Below are 14,288 nucleotides of genomic sequence, written 5' to 3' on the forward strand. Positions count from 1 at the left end.
GCAAAACTGACAGCATCATGTCAATACCGCGTGATTCGATGACATCGATGAGAGCTGTCAGATCGATGAATCGATGACGTCATATGTCTGCGACCAACTTCGTGTGGTGGGTGAGAGTTTTGTGAGTCGCGGCGCGTCAGATAATATTTCTCGTGTATTTTTAGCGTTTTTAGGGTGAAAAGGTGCGAACATGAGTGACCCGGATATGCTGTACGGCACCACGCTGTCCGTGGAGTCGATGAAGGTTATTGCTGAGAGCATTGGCGTCGGAGCTTTGCCGGATGGAGCGGCCAAAGAGCTCGCCGATGACATTTCTTACAAGCTGAAGCAGATTGTCCAGGATGCCGTGAAGTTCATGCACCACGCCAAGAGGACAAAGCTCTCGATGGGCGACGTGGACTACTCCCTCAAAGTGCGCAACATTGAGCCACAGTATGGGTTCTTCTCCTCAGATTCCGTGCCTTTCCGCTTCGCGTCCGGAGGCGGCCGGGAGTTACACTTTGTCGAGGAGAAGGAACTCGATTTGGTGGACATTATTCAGGCTCCGCCACCCAAAATCCCTCTGGACGTCTCTCTGAGGACTCACTGGCTCTGCGTGGACGGAGTGCAGCCAACAGTGCCTGAGAATCCACCGCCACTGTCAAAGGAGAATCAACAACTGGACTCTGTGAATCCCATTAAGAAACTCGAGAAGACCAATGCCAGGGATACCGCCGGAAAGCCCACAACAGGCAAGACACACAAACTGAAGAACGTGGAGACAGTTCATGTGAAGCAACTGGCCACTCACGAGCTCTCCGTGGAGCAGCAACTCTACTACAAGGAGATCACGGAGGCTTGTGTGGGATCTGACGAAGTGAGGCGCACAGAGGCTCTTCAGTCACTATCGTGTGATCCGGGACTTCATGAGATGTTGCCCAGGATGTGCACATTCATTGCTGAAGGTGTGAAAGTGAATGTGGTGCAGAACAACCTGGCCCTCCTTATCTATCTCATGCGAATGGTGAAAGCACTCCTGGACAATTCGTCCCTGTACCTGGAGAAATATCTCCATGAGTTGATACCTTCGGTGTCCACGTGCATTGTCTCTCGACAGCTCTGCATGCGTCCCGAATTGGACAATCACTGGGCACTCAGAGACTTTGCTGCCCGTCTCATGGCTCAGATCTGCAAGAACTTCAACACTTCCACAAACAATCTGCAGACCAGAGTCACGAGACTCTTCAGTCAAGCGCTGCAGAATGACAAGACCCACCTTTCATCGCTCTACGGCGCCATTGCGGGCTTGTCCGAGCTGGGCAGCGAAGTCATTAAGGTGTTTATAATCCCACGACTGAAGTTCATCTCGGAGAGAATCGAGCAGCATCTCCAGGGAGCCAACATAAGTAATACTGACAAGATTGCAGCCGGTCACATTAGAGCTATGCTGCAGAAAGTCAGTGCTCCTGTCCTGAAGACCATCCGAAATGCTCCGGACATCGTAGAAGACTACAAGTGAGAGATCATTGAGCTGCTCAAAGAGTTTTCTTAGTGGTAACGAGTGTTTCATTGCAGGAGAGACTATGGTTTCTTGGGTCCCACTCTGCATCAGGCAGTTGTAAAGGCGAGAAGTGCTCCGCCAGCGCCCACCGTTACTACTCCACCAAATAACAATAGTGTCACTATTGTCACCACACCAATAGCTCCGTCTATCTCCAGGCCTCACATCCCGCAGGTCATCAGCCAGCAGAGGATTGGCGGATTGTGAGTATTTTGGCGGCGGGAAACATCCCAAAACTGATCATTGTTCTCTCTTCAACAGCAGTCAGGGCACTCCTGGGATTTCCCGGCAATCCTCGCAGTCTGGTGTGTCTGACGGCCAACAGCCTGGACAGAAGATTGTGATTGTGACGCAGAGGCCAAACACACCACAAACTGGTAAAAGAATTAGCCTGTTAAGACAATAATTGTGATTTGAGCTTGAAACTGAGATTTCTCTTCTCTGATCTTCAAGTGCAATCCACTCAGGTGTTCACAATCAGCAATTCCACAGTCACACAATGTCCCGCCCCTCCGGAACTCGATGATTTGTCACATTTGGAGTAGAAATTCCCTGTATTTTACAGTTTTTTTTTCACAATAAACACAATTGACAACATTGTAAGGTGAATTTTTTAAGTCTCTTACAATCTAAGTAGGCACTCTGCGGCAAAATTTGATCCACTGTATAAAGAGTAAGTATCTATGGTTAACGAGACGTTGGTGGTACAAAAATGTCTTAGAAAATAAGTTTTAAGCACTCTCTGAAGATAAGGTAACTGTCCTGAGTTACTATTTAGCACCCTCTTTCAGTATTTGATAAGTATCTAAGGCGATTCTCTTGAGCGTTTCCGACTCCCTGTCTCCTGTCGCCTCCACCATATCGCGCAGGAGTCCATAGTCGTTCTGCAGAAGCAAGTGAGGCACATCGAACTCTCGAGCCTCGCCTGCTTCCATCACAATAATTCGGTCGGAATCCATTACGGTGATCAGTCTGTGGGCCACAGTAAGGACGGTGCAGTGCTTGAACTTCTCCCTGATGGTCTTCTGTATCAGCGCATCAGTCCTGCAATACAACAACTCACATCAGTTTCTTCTTAATTCATAGAAAACACCAGAAAACTCACTGAGGATCAACATTGGCTGTGGCCTCGTCCAAAACTAGGATCTTATTGTTGCGCAGAATAGCTCTGGCCAGGCAGATGAGCTGTCTCTGCCCAACACTAAAGTTGGTTCCTCCCTCCAGCACAAGGTAGTCAAGATTCTCAGCCACATGCTTGAGTTCAACTTCCTCCAACACACGATAGATCTCCGCATCGCTGAAGGCGTGGAAAGGATCAAGATTGTATCTTATTGTGGCGGAGAAGAGAACAGGATCCTGAGGAATAATTGAGATGCAAGAGCGCAATTGATCTAGAGAAATATTCCCCGTGTCGATGCCATCAATCAAAATCTCTCCCTGAATCTCATATAGTCTAAATAAGGCGCTGATCAGAGATGATTTTCCAGCTCCAGTTCGTCCAACAATGCCCACTTTCCATCCAGCTTCGATCGTCATGTTGAGATTTTTGAGCACAGCTCCTTCAAATTGATTATAAATGAGGAACATCCTCTTGAATTCAATGACCCCATTCGTTGGCCACTTCTCAGGTGCCTTGAGGGCTGGAGACTTCTCTGGCGGCAGATCTGTGTAGTGCAAGACACGCTCAACACTCGTCATTTGCTGCAGGGATTCTGTTGTCTGACGGACTCCGTACTGCACCATTCCGGTGAGAATGAGGGCTTGAGACACGGCCAGACCCACGTTCCCGCTGAAAGTCTCGTGAAGGGCGAGGAAACTGAATGTCACAGCTGCCACAAAGGCTGTGCTGATGCAATCTAGCCAGAGACCGAGAGCACAGTTGGTTGAGTAAGTCACTTGCCATACGCCACTGTGGACGTCCTGGAGGCTATCAAATTCACTGGAGATTCTGTTCTGTATCCGTGAAGAGCGAATTGTGGACAATCCAGCGAGACTGGCTGACACGTACGAGAAGATTGGACTGCGACCTGCAAGAGACATAATTTGAAGAATTTCTAATATGCCAAGAAGAAGTTAACACTCACAAATCCCTTCGAGACGCTTGAGATCCTGAGAAGCCGGCAGGTAGAATTTGAGCACCGTTGAGAAGAGGAAAACTGCCACGGCAAGAGCAACGAGCAGGAAGGGATTAACAATGCTCACCATGGCTAGAATACCAATCATCACCAAGCCAACTTGAATAGAATCCATCATTGCCTTCGGCAGCATCTCATCTATCGCGCCCATGTCCCTTGAGAAGCGATTGAGGATCCTTCCTGAGGGATTCGCATCAAAGAACAGCATTGCCGAGTGCAGAATGCTGCCAAACATCTTGTTATGGAGTTGTTTAGAGGCTCTCATGCAGAGATTGAAGAACATCCAACCACGAATAGATGTCATCTGAAAGCGAAAAAAGCCTTAGAAGAAATCCTTGCCAGCACAGAATTTGATTTACAAATATCACTCCGAGGATCAGCAATCCGTAGATGATGAGACACTCTTCTGTTGTCAGCAATGTTTCACGATCCATGCTTCTCAGGAACTCCTGTTGAGTCCTGTACACGGAAGGAATACATGAGAATATACTATAAATAGAGATAAAGGGTCCGATGAACTGACCAGAAGTTGACAAAGTAATCCGAGCCACTTGTCACGACCTGGGATAACACGAACACAGACAGCAAGATAAGTAATCCAAAACAATTGCTTCCAGCGTAAAAATATCTCTTCCACACGTCGAAGGAAACACTTCCTTCAGCTTGATCCTCCTTCTCCTCTCTGTCATCTTCGTAAGCAGGTTCAGTGGAACTCTGGAAATACAAAAATAGTCGTGTCTGTGAAACATTACACTCCCTTAATAGGGTTCAACAGAGATCAATTAGACATTATCCGCGTTATCAATTGATTTGCTTCATCAGCATATCGCTCTCAATTGCTTGTATGAATTTAGCTCGCGCATTTCAATTACTCCAAATAGATTGTGCAAAGAGCACAGTATAATGCCGAGATATTATGGTTCACAAATTACCTCAAGCGTCAGTTAATTCTAGAGATCAAAGGAAACATAAATTAATCCACGAAACAACAATGCTCATTTTTGGCTAATCTCATAGACAAGGCTTAAAAATACTTGACCTACATTTGCAATTATTCTCACAAAAACATTATAATAATAGAACTTCAGATATCACTCAAAAAAAATTGTGGAAAACTATTCAATAAATTTTCACAAAAGCAATTTTGGACCTTAATGAATTACAATTACATCTATTTGTCTATTTGCCCTTCACGTGTCTCTTGTCCATCAAAATCTGTGACATCACTCACCACTTTGCTTTGCTTTGAAGACTCCGAACTTGAGCGCTTCTTCGTCCCAACGTACCCATCGATAAAGGGAATGTCTTCATCGTCCGTATCAACGTCCAAAGGAGTCACTGAAGTCCCGACTTTCTCCTGTGTCTGTTCGTCTTTTTGCAGAAGCTTCGCAAAGTCCAGATTGCTGTTCGAGAGATCTGCATAGGTGCCCTGCCGTGAAATGCTTCCCTGAAAGTGAAAGTGGGAATGACGGCATCGCTCAAGGCAATCAAGAGGCACTCACATTCTCAATGATAATGATCCAGTCAGCTGATTTGAGATAGTGCACTTGGTGAGTGACCAGCAGACGCGTGCTCTTGCCACGCGCCAAACACCCACTCTGGCCGATGACTTCGTCGAAGAGATGCCGTCCCACGTGGGCGTCAACGGCGCTCAGTGGGTCGTCGAGAAGGTAGATGGAGGCTTCGCGATACACGCAGCGCGCGAGGCTGATTCTGGCCTTCTGGCCGCCAGACAGAGCGGCTCCGCGCTCGCCCACCATCGTCTGATCGCCGTTTGGCAGCTGCTCAAAGTCTGTGAGAAGAGCACAGTGACGCACAACTTCCTGATACCGATGCCGATCATACGGCTGTCCGAAGAGAATATTGTGCCTCACGGAGCCCGTGAAGAGCCACGGTTCCTGGGAAGCGTAGGAAATTGTGCCATTTATCGTGGCTGTGCCCGTGTGAATGGGCATCTCGCCGAGGAGAAGCTGCAGAAGACTGCTCTTGCCAGATCCCACAGGACCGATGATGGCACAGAGCTGGCCAGGCTTCACACTGAAGCTCACGTCTTGGATAGTCTTGGCCTTGTCACTCTCCCAAGTGGCTGATAGCTGAGACAGCTCAATAGCCAGTTCCACATCCTTGGCATCTTCTTTATGCTTCAGTCCGGGCACCACTTCATCCTGCTCTTCAAATTGCAGATAATCCCCGATCCTTTCCACTGACACGCTAGATTCCGCCCAGATAGACAAGGCCAAGGGGTAGAAGATAGCCGCCGTGAGCTGAAGGATGTTGAAAAACTGTGCCATGGAGAAGACAATATCCGCCGTGATGGGATATCCGAGATAAACACAGGCGGCGATGGTGATGAAGAGAGTTGATCTCTCTGTGAAGACCATTGTGCTGAGGTAGATTCCGCGAATGTACGAAGCCCATCGGATCTGCTTGACCTCCCTTCGTCTCGCCTCCGCCACGATGGCCTGAAAGGGAATCTCCCAGGCGTAGGTCTTGATCAGTTTGATTCCCTGAATCAATTCGTTCATGATCCCAACTCGGTGATCTGTCCTCTTGGCCACTTTTACTCGCAGCATCGCAGAGAGGCGACTCAGGCCAGTTTGCACTGGGATTGTCTTGAGCAGTAGACCAATTACTCCCACCAAAGATGCCACTCCAACTTGTCGCCAGATCAGGTAGCTTATCAGGACTGATTGGAAGGGCAGAATCCACACGTAGTGCATGAATTGGAAGACAAAGTCAAGGCGACTGACATCGTTGGAGAGAAGATTCACCAGATATCCGGTCGAAGTCTGTCCGGCAGCCTTCTTGGACACTCGCAAGGTCTTCCGGTAGATCAGGGCGCAGCAGGCAATCCTGAGTCGCGCTCCCAGCATTCGGAGGCGCAGATCTGCGTGATGGCTAAACACACAGGCCACGAATGTGAGGCTGACCACTCCTGCCGCCAAACAATACACATCATTCCAGACGGTGGACGTCCACTGGGATTTTGTGGACATTGGGAGGTCATCGAAATTGGCCTCTGGCGGGGGACCGAGAGCGTTATCTGTTGCATTTTGGGCGATGGCTCGGACAGTGCGATTGAGTGGCTCGAAATCAGAGCTTGGCGACAGTCCCACAAGGAATTCCGTGGTTGGCGAACGTTGGAATTGTAGAAGGAACTGCGCCAAGACAACGGGAAGCAAGGATCTAAAAGAAATCACAGGTGATCTGAATTCGTCTTATATGATTCCACTTTGAGAGACTTACTTTATCAGAACGAAGATAAAGATGAAGAATCCATCCAAGATGCAGAGAGAAAAGTACACTCGGATGATCGCTGACCTTAAATTGGGTTTCCGGTGTTCCTGATTCGCTCTCTGCACTTCCTTCTCCCATTCCTGTTCTAACTTGTCGCCCAACTTCTCAGATTGATCCTTCTTCAGGCACTCTGTGAGATCATCAGTAGACAAGCCCTGCCGAGAGGCCTGGAAGAGCACAGGAAATGTCCAGGTGAAGAACAACTGTGAGAGGATTGAGGCTCCGGCACGTGGATTTGACTTTTCCGGCTTCCTCGAGGAATCCATGCCTGCAGAGGAAATGCATATGCAAAAACACTGTAAGTAAGTGCGTTTAGCGTGTGAGAATGCGTGATTGCTAGAAAATTGTGATAGAAATGAGGCACAAAAGATAATTCTCGGAAATTAGATAAGAACGGAGAATTGGGGACAGAGTTTCTCACATGGAGTTCAAGGCTCCACTTCTCTCGCTTCTCACGGCTTTCGCACTGATTTGCCTTACTCTCTGTCTCTGGGACGTTGCTGTGGAGACGACGGAGGAGCTCCTTGCATGGACTGTACACTCTTCTGGTCACTATTCCACTGAGAAATGCCACTCCATTCGAGAGCTCCAGCTGCGTAAACTTCGCGGCCTCACTCGAGTGGAAACATGCACACTGAGCGACAAAAGTGCCGCTTAGCTTTCCCAGTGGCGGCGAGAAATCGCTCAGTTCTCATGCTTTGATTTAAATTGCTGAAATTTTCTGTATTACAAATGATACGACATTTCTATGGGATCATTTTTGCTTTTATTAATGCCTTCTCTAGACACTCAGCTCTCTTAGCTCGCAGTCAGCTTGTTCTTACGATTCAGGATTTCCATAACAGCTGCGGCTCTGGAGTCGCTATTCTCATCTTCAATGTTGATTGTTTTGGCCCAACGAGTCAGGCATCGCGTTGATGGCAGAGGATAATTCAGAATCGTTTTCACGTAGTTGTAGGCTCTATTCCCAAAGGAGCGCAGAACGAAAGCCTTGGCCAGCTCTTTTCGGTTCCATTTAATTTTTTTCTTCCGCTTGAGAGCATAATTCAATTGATTCTCAGTGAAAACTCCAGAAAGGCGTTTCTTCATCGAGTTGAAAATTATCCTCTCCAATTCAGCATCATTACGCTTCTTCATCTTCGCGATTGTCCTTTCTAATTCCAGAATTTTCAAGTCTTTGCTGTCTACAACACTCCCATAATTGAGAGAATACTGCACTGGATTGACTTGGTTTTCATCTGAGTCTGACTCTTTACAGTGATTCTCAGTGCTACGGAGTCTTTTTCTCTTCGTTCTCTGACTTTGTTCAGGTATGAAAGATGACGAAGACTGCGAATCATACTCAAGATATTCTGGACTTGATGCGTCTGTTAGGAAGTTTTCTTCTTTATCGGTGTTTTGCACAGCAACGAAATTGATATGCTCCTCAAACATGAACCTGTCGTTGGGTAGAGTGATCTGAGTTGCCTTCACTTTAATGTAGCTGTGATCCTCGTGATTCCTGCCATCCTCCGCACTGTCGCTAGACTCTTTATCATCGCCCGCATCTTCCTGATTGTTTGATATATTGTCAGCTTCTGTGGTGTCCGGACTCTGGCGATTCTCAGGCACTTCGATTGTTGGATAAACTAGGAAAGAAAACAGGAGTTAATTTGTAAAGGAATTGGGGAATATCTCTGCTGTGTACCTCCTTTCTTTAGGAATCGTTTGCCGCTAAACATATTGACGTATTCCTCAGACGTCGCAAAGTCCTCCTTTCTGAAGTGGTTTCCGCAAACGATAACAGTCTTAAATGAAGTCTTGCAGAAGTCCCTCCACTTCTTCTGCATCTCCTCACTGGCGTTCTGGGGCATCACATGGATTGACACATTAGGATCGCCTTCATTGCGCCGTCCATTTGGGCAGTTTTTCACAGTACACTTCTTGCCGCTTCCCATCGCATTTGTTTTGCTTGAAGCACTGGCGTAATCTGTCATCCAAAGCATGCTTTTCATTAATGTAATTGCAGTGAAAATTTCACTGAAATATTTCATTAGAGATTTGCAAGAAACTCAAATTATGGAGAACGAGCTTTATCTTTTCAACTCATTCATTTATCCCATTTATCAATGTTTAGATATTTTCATGATAGTTTTTCCCCATTTAATAAGAGCTTTTCTCATGCTTTCAGAATAAAATTCCCGAGTTTCATTTCTTCAATTTGAAACTCATCGATTGCGCTTCAACTCAGCGACTTTTCGAGTCCCCTGCAGCATTGACAAATCGATTAAATGCTCAGCCCTGCCATTGCAGCTGAGCCGATGATTTGTTATCGTTGTGATAAAAAGTGTTTCTTCACGCATTCCTTATCTTAATTCCCACTCTGTGTGATTACGGCACTTTAGACGATTACCCACAGACACTACAGATGCTAAGCAATTGAAGAATCTGCGACGCGAGAGCTGAATAGAGTGAGTAACATTCTCTTCGAGCACAGCTTTGTTTACCTTTGGAAAATTGATTTTTCTCTTTTCTGGGGCGCTGCTTCAGGTGCACGATGACCACGTACCGCCCGAAGGGAGCTCTCGCGAGGGCTGTTTACGACAAGGTGCACAATGACCAGTATCTCGATGGATACGACATGAAGCTGGTGAGTTGGAGATTCTGGGGAGTGAGAAGGGCCTGGAAAGTGACTGTTTCGGCATTTGCAGTGGTACGAGATGCCAAAACCCCTGGCGAAGAGGTTCCAGACCAAATTCATAGACTTTAAGGAGCCCGACAACATTACGATGGAGTGGCTGGACAAGGCCAAGTTTAAATCATCGAATCTCTGGGTTCAGGTGTGGCATATCGTGGCCCGCCTCTTCCTGGGCATCTTCATGACCCAGACAGACGTCAATGGGTGAGATAGAGGAAAGAGAGTGCAGGGCAGGATTGTGTGACTAATCGGAGTGTCTTTCCAGCCTCCTGAAACGTGGCTCTATGTTCATCTTGTCGGAACAGCAATTCATGGAACTCCTGAGGGCTGGAGGCTTTCGCATTGACCAATTGGGCGATGCCTTCGACATGCTAGATATCGGAGCCGGAGACGGCGAAGTGACCACCCGCTTGGCTCAGGCAGTGTTCCGTCTGGGTCCTGAGAACATGCCGATGCGCGTGTTCACGACTGAAACCAGCTGGACGATGCGTGAACGTCTCCAGAAGAGGCATTTCACTGTGATCGATAAGATAACGGATGTGCAGCAAATTGACCTGATAGCTTGTCTCAATGTCCTCGATCGCTGTGCCGATCCACACCAGATACTCAGCGACATTCACGCCACGCTGTCGCCACGGGGAAGGGCCGTCTTTGCCCTTGTTCTGCCGTACAGCCACTACGTGGAGATGAACACGTCACACATGCCCATCAAGCCTCTTCTGCCCCACTGGCCGCACAGCCAGCGGGTGCCGTTCGAGGAGGAGGCCACTGTGTTCTTCGAGCAGCTTGAGGAGGCCGGTTTCCGCGTTGAGGCCTGGACGAAGGCGCCGTACTTGTGCGAAGGGGATCTGCGGCAATCCTTCTACTGGCTCATCGATATTGTTGCTGTTGTTTCAAAGAAATAATTCACAGATACGAGTCGTGCAACTGCCAATCTACCAAAGTTCTCTTGACAAATCAATTTTGTTAATAAAAAGTTGTAGGAAATTTCAGGCAATTGCAAGATTTTTTAATGGATTTCTGGATGTTAAAATCCCGCTCAGCGTTGAGTGTCTTGACTTTCGGGCTGGTGGCGAATGTCTAGATGGCGTGGCAACTCGCCGAGATTCGCTTTGACTGAAAGAGAGTTTAAATGAAAACCGTCGAATGAAAATTATTGGACAAATGTTACTCAGAAGAAAAACTACAAATATCCTCGTGAAGTTTGTTTTTTTACTAGATTAGTGGCAATTGTGCATATTCTCATAAGTGTTCTAATGTGCTCAGTGGCAAAAACAGAGTCAATAGTAGATTAATGACTATGCGCGGAAAAACACGGATATCGTGTGCATTAAAGCGACTTCTTCTATTGAGCCGCGGTGAGTACAATTAAACTGTGTAATCTAGCAATAGAGAAACACTTAACATGACGAGGAAGAGCTGATGAACGCCGCCAAGAAGACACAGTGAGTAATAATTAAAAATCAATTTGTGGGATGAACAGTGACAAATTGCGAGATCTTACACCTCAATAGCGACGTGAATATTTTGCAGAATACAGAATATTACATTGATTGTCCCAATCAAAGTACACTTCCTGGGTGAGCGTGGCGAAGTAGACGCGAGTTTTTGTGGCATCATAAAACATATACGGAAAATTATGCAGATTTCCCAGAGCATAATTTGGCCAAAATTGCCATCTTTGTTTTTTTTTATCACATATTTGCGTGTCCCGGAATATGAGTAGAGTAATTTCCACCTTCATGACGACACCAGAGAGCGTCTCTTGTGTGCTGAAGAAACATAAATCGGCGCTACAATTTTTCCCAACTTCGTGCACTACTCTCTTTAATAACACTGTCAATATTTGCGTAATAATCTCTGTTGTTTCGTCGTGTCTGTATCAAAAATATCGCGCGCCGTGTTGTTTTTCCCTGAACTCTTCTTCAATATTCTATTTTTTTCTCTTTCCTTCCAAAATACTACACACGAAGAGAACACAATTTTTTGCAAAGCATTTTCCTAGGCAATTAGAATGTATAATTTTCATGATAGTCTCTGATTTTGTGGCGCCTACAAGATGGGGAATTTTGCAAGAGCGAGGCATTGTGTGCAAAAAGGTACGCGCGAGAGGGAATTCACTTGACATTTTAGCGTATTTCACGAGGAATTCTCAACTTTAAATTCAATTTGTGCTCTCCATTCCAAGCTTGATCGATGTATCATTTTCTGAGATCAAGAGGTCTTGAATTATTGATTGGTGTTTTCCACGCAAAAAAATGTACGTGAATTATTCCACAGATACACAAGACGAAAGGGGCGACAATCGTCTTGATAGCTTATCACACCCAGTGAAATTGTGGGCATCATTTGAAGGCAGATCGTATCGTTCGGGGAATTGTATCTCGATTCTTTTTTTTTAGATGGTGATAATGAGAGTTAAAGTACTGAGGAAATGGCCCAGTTTTTTTACAGCGATTCTTAGAAGCCAGTCTAACTTTAGAAAATCTTATCTAGAGATGACAATAGAGGAAATATTGATGCGTTATGACGTTGTACATTCTTGGAGCTTATTACGAAGTCGAGGTTCTAAGAGGATTATGACGTATGGAAGCAAATTATAGAGTTTTTGTTGGGTGCTAAAGATGCATAAATATAGAGAGAGATAATTAAAATATTTCTTCAATTCAATGATAATTTCTATACGTTTTGGGTAATACCCATATGAATTTATAGTTAGCTAGAATTGAGATAAATTGTTTGCAGATGTTGTTGTAAGAATTCCAATTTGAGTGTGGAAAAATTTCTGGCAGAAAAACTCTGTAAAAGATTCTCGAAGCGTCTCTCTTCCTGACTCTGTCTCATTTCGCAAGACTTCCATAACAAGACAGTTTGCGTCTAATTTTAAAATATGAGCTCCTCAGGAGTGCTTAAAGATGATCATTAAGTGGACAGAAGTCACGATAAAGTCATTGGCAGTGTTCTTATTGAGAAAGCAGATCACGTTTCTCGCCACGGATATTTTCCAATAGATCCGCAATGGGTGTGCGAGGGAGGGCAATATCAATAAAGAAGTGCATTAACGTAATTTGTCCCACAGAACCTTTTATTTTCCTCTTGTTGTCTTTGTTGCTATTGTGAACACCGCGAAGAGGTGTGACGCAAGGAAGGGTCTTTTCTCGCCGCTATAAAATATAACTCTCCTCAATAAATTATTCTCTCTTGGGCACAATTGAAAGGGAGACTGAAACAGGTGCGGTTCGTGAGGAAAATGGCACATTTCGCGAATGTGACTGACGGATTGTGAGGAGTGACAAATATATCTCTCTCCTCGCGCACTTTTTTTGTGGATCACTTCATTGGGTCGAAAGCGAAGGAGTGATATTGATGTGCTTCAACATGCGTGAGCACGTGATCTTATTACGTTGATTTGCTTCACGTGGTTTCAGTCCATTCGATGATTTTATTGCGCGTGCGAATGCAATTGAGGAAATTCTTATTATCTTACCTACAATTTCTTTTCACTTGGCATTTTGTGTGTCCTCGAAAAAGTCTTATCAAGTCCATTTCTTGTCTTGTCACTAATGACTTTGCACATACCAACAGAGACTGTGAGATGGAGTAATCGAAGGAATTCCGCTAAGAGATTCTTTCAACTATCAGTGACACCAAAATACTAATCAATCTTCGGGCGCGTTTTCCACGTCCTACCGGGAAAATGAGCAAAAACAAACGGAATTCGTTCGTTATGGGGGGCGAAACGCGCGGAGGCACAATTTTTACCATTTTAGCCACTAATTATCGAGTCAGTTGTATATTTTCCATTACGCTCACTGAACTGATTAAATTAATTTCCACATATTTGCACGTTTTTCATCTCCATCTGTAAGTGTTTCTCTGCAATTATTTCTTTATTAAGATGATTTTTACTATTTCCCTGGTTTTTTTGCGGTGCGCTCTTTCTGTCTCTCTTGCGTGGTTGAAAATGAAAATTAACGTATATTCACAATATTGCCGAATATCGTCAGCGAGAGCGAGAGAATCCATCGGCAGAAAAAAGACGTAGACGCGCGGTAAAATTGTGGAAAGTCCCCAATGACATTGAATTGTGTCTCGCTTGTCCAGAGTGAGACACAGAAGATTGTCTTGAGATTACGTCTCTTGATTTTCAACGCCACTGTCTACAGTTTTATTTTATTTCCCTCTTGCATTTCAAATCTCTGTTAATTCTGCTCATTAAATGAATAGAATTGAATCAAATTTACTGCTGATGCGCGAATAAATATTAGATGAGGAAAAACTCATGGTTTTACCACGAATGTACTGGGAAGCGCGGAATTATCGAAATTTTCACCTGTCTCGTCGCGAACGAGGAGAGACAATGGAGGGTGGAATTTATATTATCAATCCTGCCAGAAATATCACTGAGAATTTATGTAAGACATTCACTCGATTGTTGCTTGATATTTTTGTCTCGCAAGCCACACACCATAAGCACAATAAATACACCACGATTGATATAATTCTCATAGAGTTTTATCAATAACACGACAGAGATTGCACGCAACTTTTTTTGCCCGAGGCATCGTTTATTCCTTGGTGGGTTATTTTATATATTTTCAGTGTGTAACTGAAGTTTTGGAGCGCGGTAAAGTGACCC

At 45.3% G+C, this 14,288-nt stretch overlaps 4 protein-coding genes across 6 annotated transcripts; 2 read left to right on the top strand and 2 right to left on the bottom strand.

The window, feature by feature from the left end:
- The first annotated feature begins 87 nt into the window (after positions 1-87).
- LOC132264664 (transcription initiation factor TFIID subunit 6) lies at positions 88-2,101 on the top strand. 2 transcript variants are annotated; one of them, XM_059764937.1, is made up of 5 exons: positions 88-106; positions 165-1,494; positions 1,555-1,743; positions 1,802-1,917; positions 1,994-2,101. In XM_059764937.1, exons 2-5 carry the CDS (start codon positions 191-193, stop codon positions 2,083-2,085), a joined length of 1,701 nt encoding a protein of 566 aa, XP_059620920.1. In that variant the 5' UTR covers positions 88-106; positions 165-190; the 3' UTR covers positions 2,086-2,101. The 2 variants fall into 2 exon arrangements, with proteins under 2 accessions (XP_059620920.1, XP_059620921.1); XM_059764938.1 differs by having other exon boundaries at positions 96-1,494; positions 1,805-1,917.
- A 208-nt stretch (positions 2,102-2,309) lies between these two features.
- On the bottom strand, positions 2,310-7,595 carry LOC132264662 (ATP-binding cassette sub-family C member 4). 2 transcript variants are annotated; one of them, XM_059764935.1, is made up of 9 exons: positions 7,453-7,595; positions 6,922-7,240; positions 5,178-6,861; positions 4,907-5,122; positions 4,199-4,389; positions 4,035-4,134; positions 3,625-3,979; positions 2,646-3,567; positions 2,310-2,584 (listed from the first exon to the last, which is right to left on the bottom strand). In XM_059764935.1, exons 2-9 carry the CDS (start codon positions 7,236-7,238, stop codon positions 2,311-2,313), a joined length of 4,059 nt encoding a protein of 1,352 aa, XP_059620918.1. In that variant the 5' UTR covers positions 7,239-7,240; positions 7,453-7,595; the 3' UTR covers position 2,310. The 2 variants fall into 2 exon arrangements, with proteins under 2 accessions (XP_059620918.1, XP_059620919.1); XM_059764936.1 differs by having other exon boundaries at positions 7,394-7,595.
- Positions 7,596-7,725: 130 nt separating this feature from the next.
- On the bottom strand, positions 7,726-8,945 carry LOC132264660 (uncharacterized). Its single transcript, XM_059764932.1, has 2 exons — positions 8,660-8,945; positions 7,726-8,600 (listed from the first exon to the last, which is right to left on the bottom strand). Exons 1-2 carry the CDS (start codon positions 8,907-8,909, stop codon positions 7,771-7,773), a joined length of 1,080 nt encoding a protein of 359 aa, XP_059620915.1. The 5' UTR covers positions 8,910-8,945; the 3' UTR covers positions 7,726-7,770.
- Positions 8,946-9,229: 284 nt separating this feature from the next.
- On the top strand, positions 9,230-10,660 carry LOC132264689 (protein-L-histidine N-pros-methyltransferase). Its single transcript, XM_059764972.1, has 4 exons — positions 9,230-9,422; positions 9,502-9,601; positions 9,663-9,853; positions 9,915-10,660. The coding sequence occupies exons 2-4, from the start codon at positions 9,509-9,511 to the stop codon at positions 10,552-10,554; spliced, it is 924 nt and encodes a 307-aa protein (XP_059620955.1). The 5' UTR covers positions 9,230-9,422; positions 9,502-9,508; the 3' UTR covers positions 10,555-10,660.
- The last annotated feature ends 3,628 nt before the right edge of the window (positions 10,661-14,288 follow it).

This window comes from Phlebotomus argentipes, unplaced genomic scaffold, assembly GCF_947086385.1.
Source record: "Phlebotomus argentipes unplaced genomic scaffold, Phlebotomus argentipes genome assembly contig_2, whole genome shotgun sequence".
Lineage (NCBI taxonomy): Eukaryota > Metazoa > Arthropoda > Insecta > Diptera > Psychodidae > Phlebotomus > Phlebotomus argentipes.

Excerpts from the sequence above, each read along its gene's own strand:
- LOC132264664 (XM_059764937.1), top strand. The coding sequence starts at position 191 with ATGAGTGACCCGGATATGCTGTACGGCACCACGCTGTCCGTGGAGTCG. Across the intron at positions 1,495-1,554 it reads GACATCGTAGAAGACTACAA|GAGAGACTATGGTTTCTTGG; the intron begins GTGAGAGATCAT and ends GTTTCATTGCAG. Across the intron at positions 1,918-1,993 it reads GCCAAACACACCACAAACTG|TGCAATCCACTCAGGTGTTC; the intron begins GTAAAAGAATTA and ends CTGATCTTCAAG.
- LOC132264662 (XM_059764935.1), bottom strand. The coding sequence starts at position 7,238 with ATGGATTCCTCGAGGAAGCCGGAAAAGTCAAATCCACGTGCCGGAGCC. Across the intron at positions 5,123-5,177 it reads GGATCATTATCATTGAGAAT|GGAAGCATTTCACGGCAGGG; the intron begins GTGAGTGCCTCT and ends TTTCACTTTCAG. Across the intron at positions 3,568-3,624 it reads CAAGCGTCTCGAAGGGATTT|GTCGCAGTCCAATCTTCTCG; the intron begins GTGAGTGTTAAC and ends TGTCTCTTGCAG.
- LOC132264660 (XM_059764932.1), bottom strand. The coding sequence starts at position 8,909 with ATGGGAAGCGGCAAGAAGTGTACTGTGAAAAACTGCCCAAATGGACGG. Across the intron at positions 8,601-8,659 it reads ACGATTCCTAAAGAAAGGAG|TTTATCCAACAATCGAAGTG; the intron begins GTACACAGCAGA and ends TTTCTTTCCTAG.
- LOC132264689 (XM_059764972.1), top strand. The coding sequence starts at position 9,509 with ATGACCACGTACCGCCCGAAGGGAGCTCTCGCGAGGGCTGTTTACGAC. Across the intron at positions 9,602-9,662 it reads ATGGATACGACATGAAGCTG|TGGTACGAGATGCCAAAACC; the intron begins GTGAGTTGGAGA and ends CGGCATTTGCAG. Across the intron at positions 9,854-9,914 it reads ACCCAGACAGACGTCAATGG|CCTCCTGAAACGTGGCTCTA; the intron begins GTGAGATAGAGG and ends GTGTCTTTCCAG.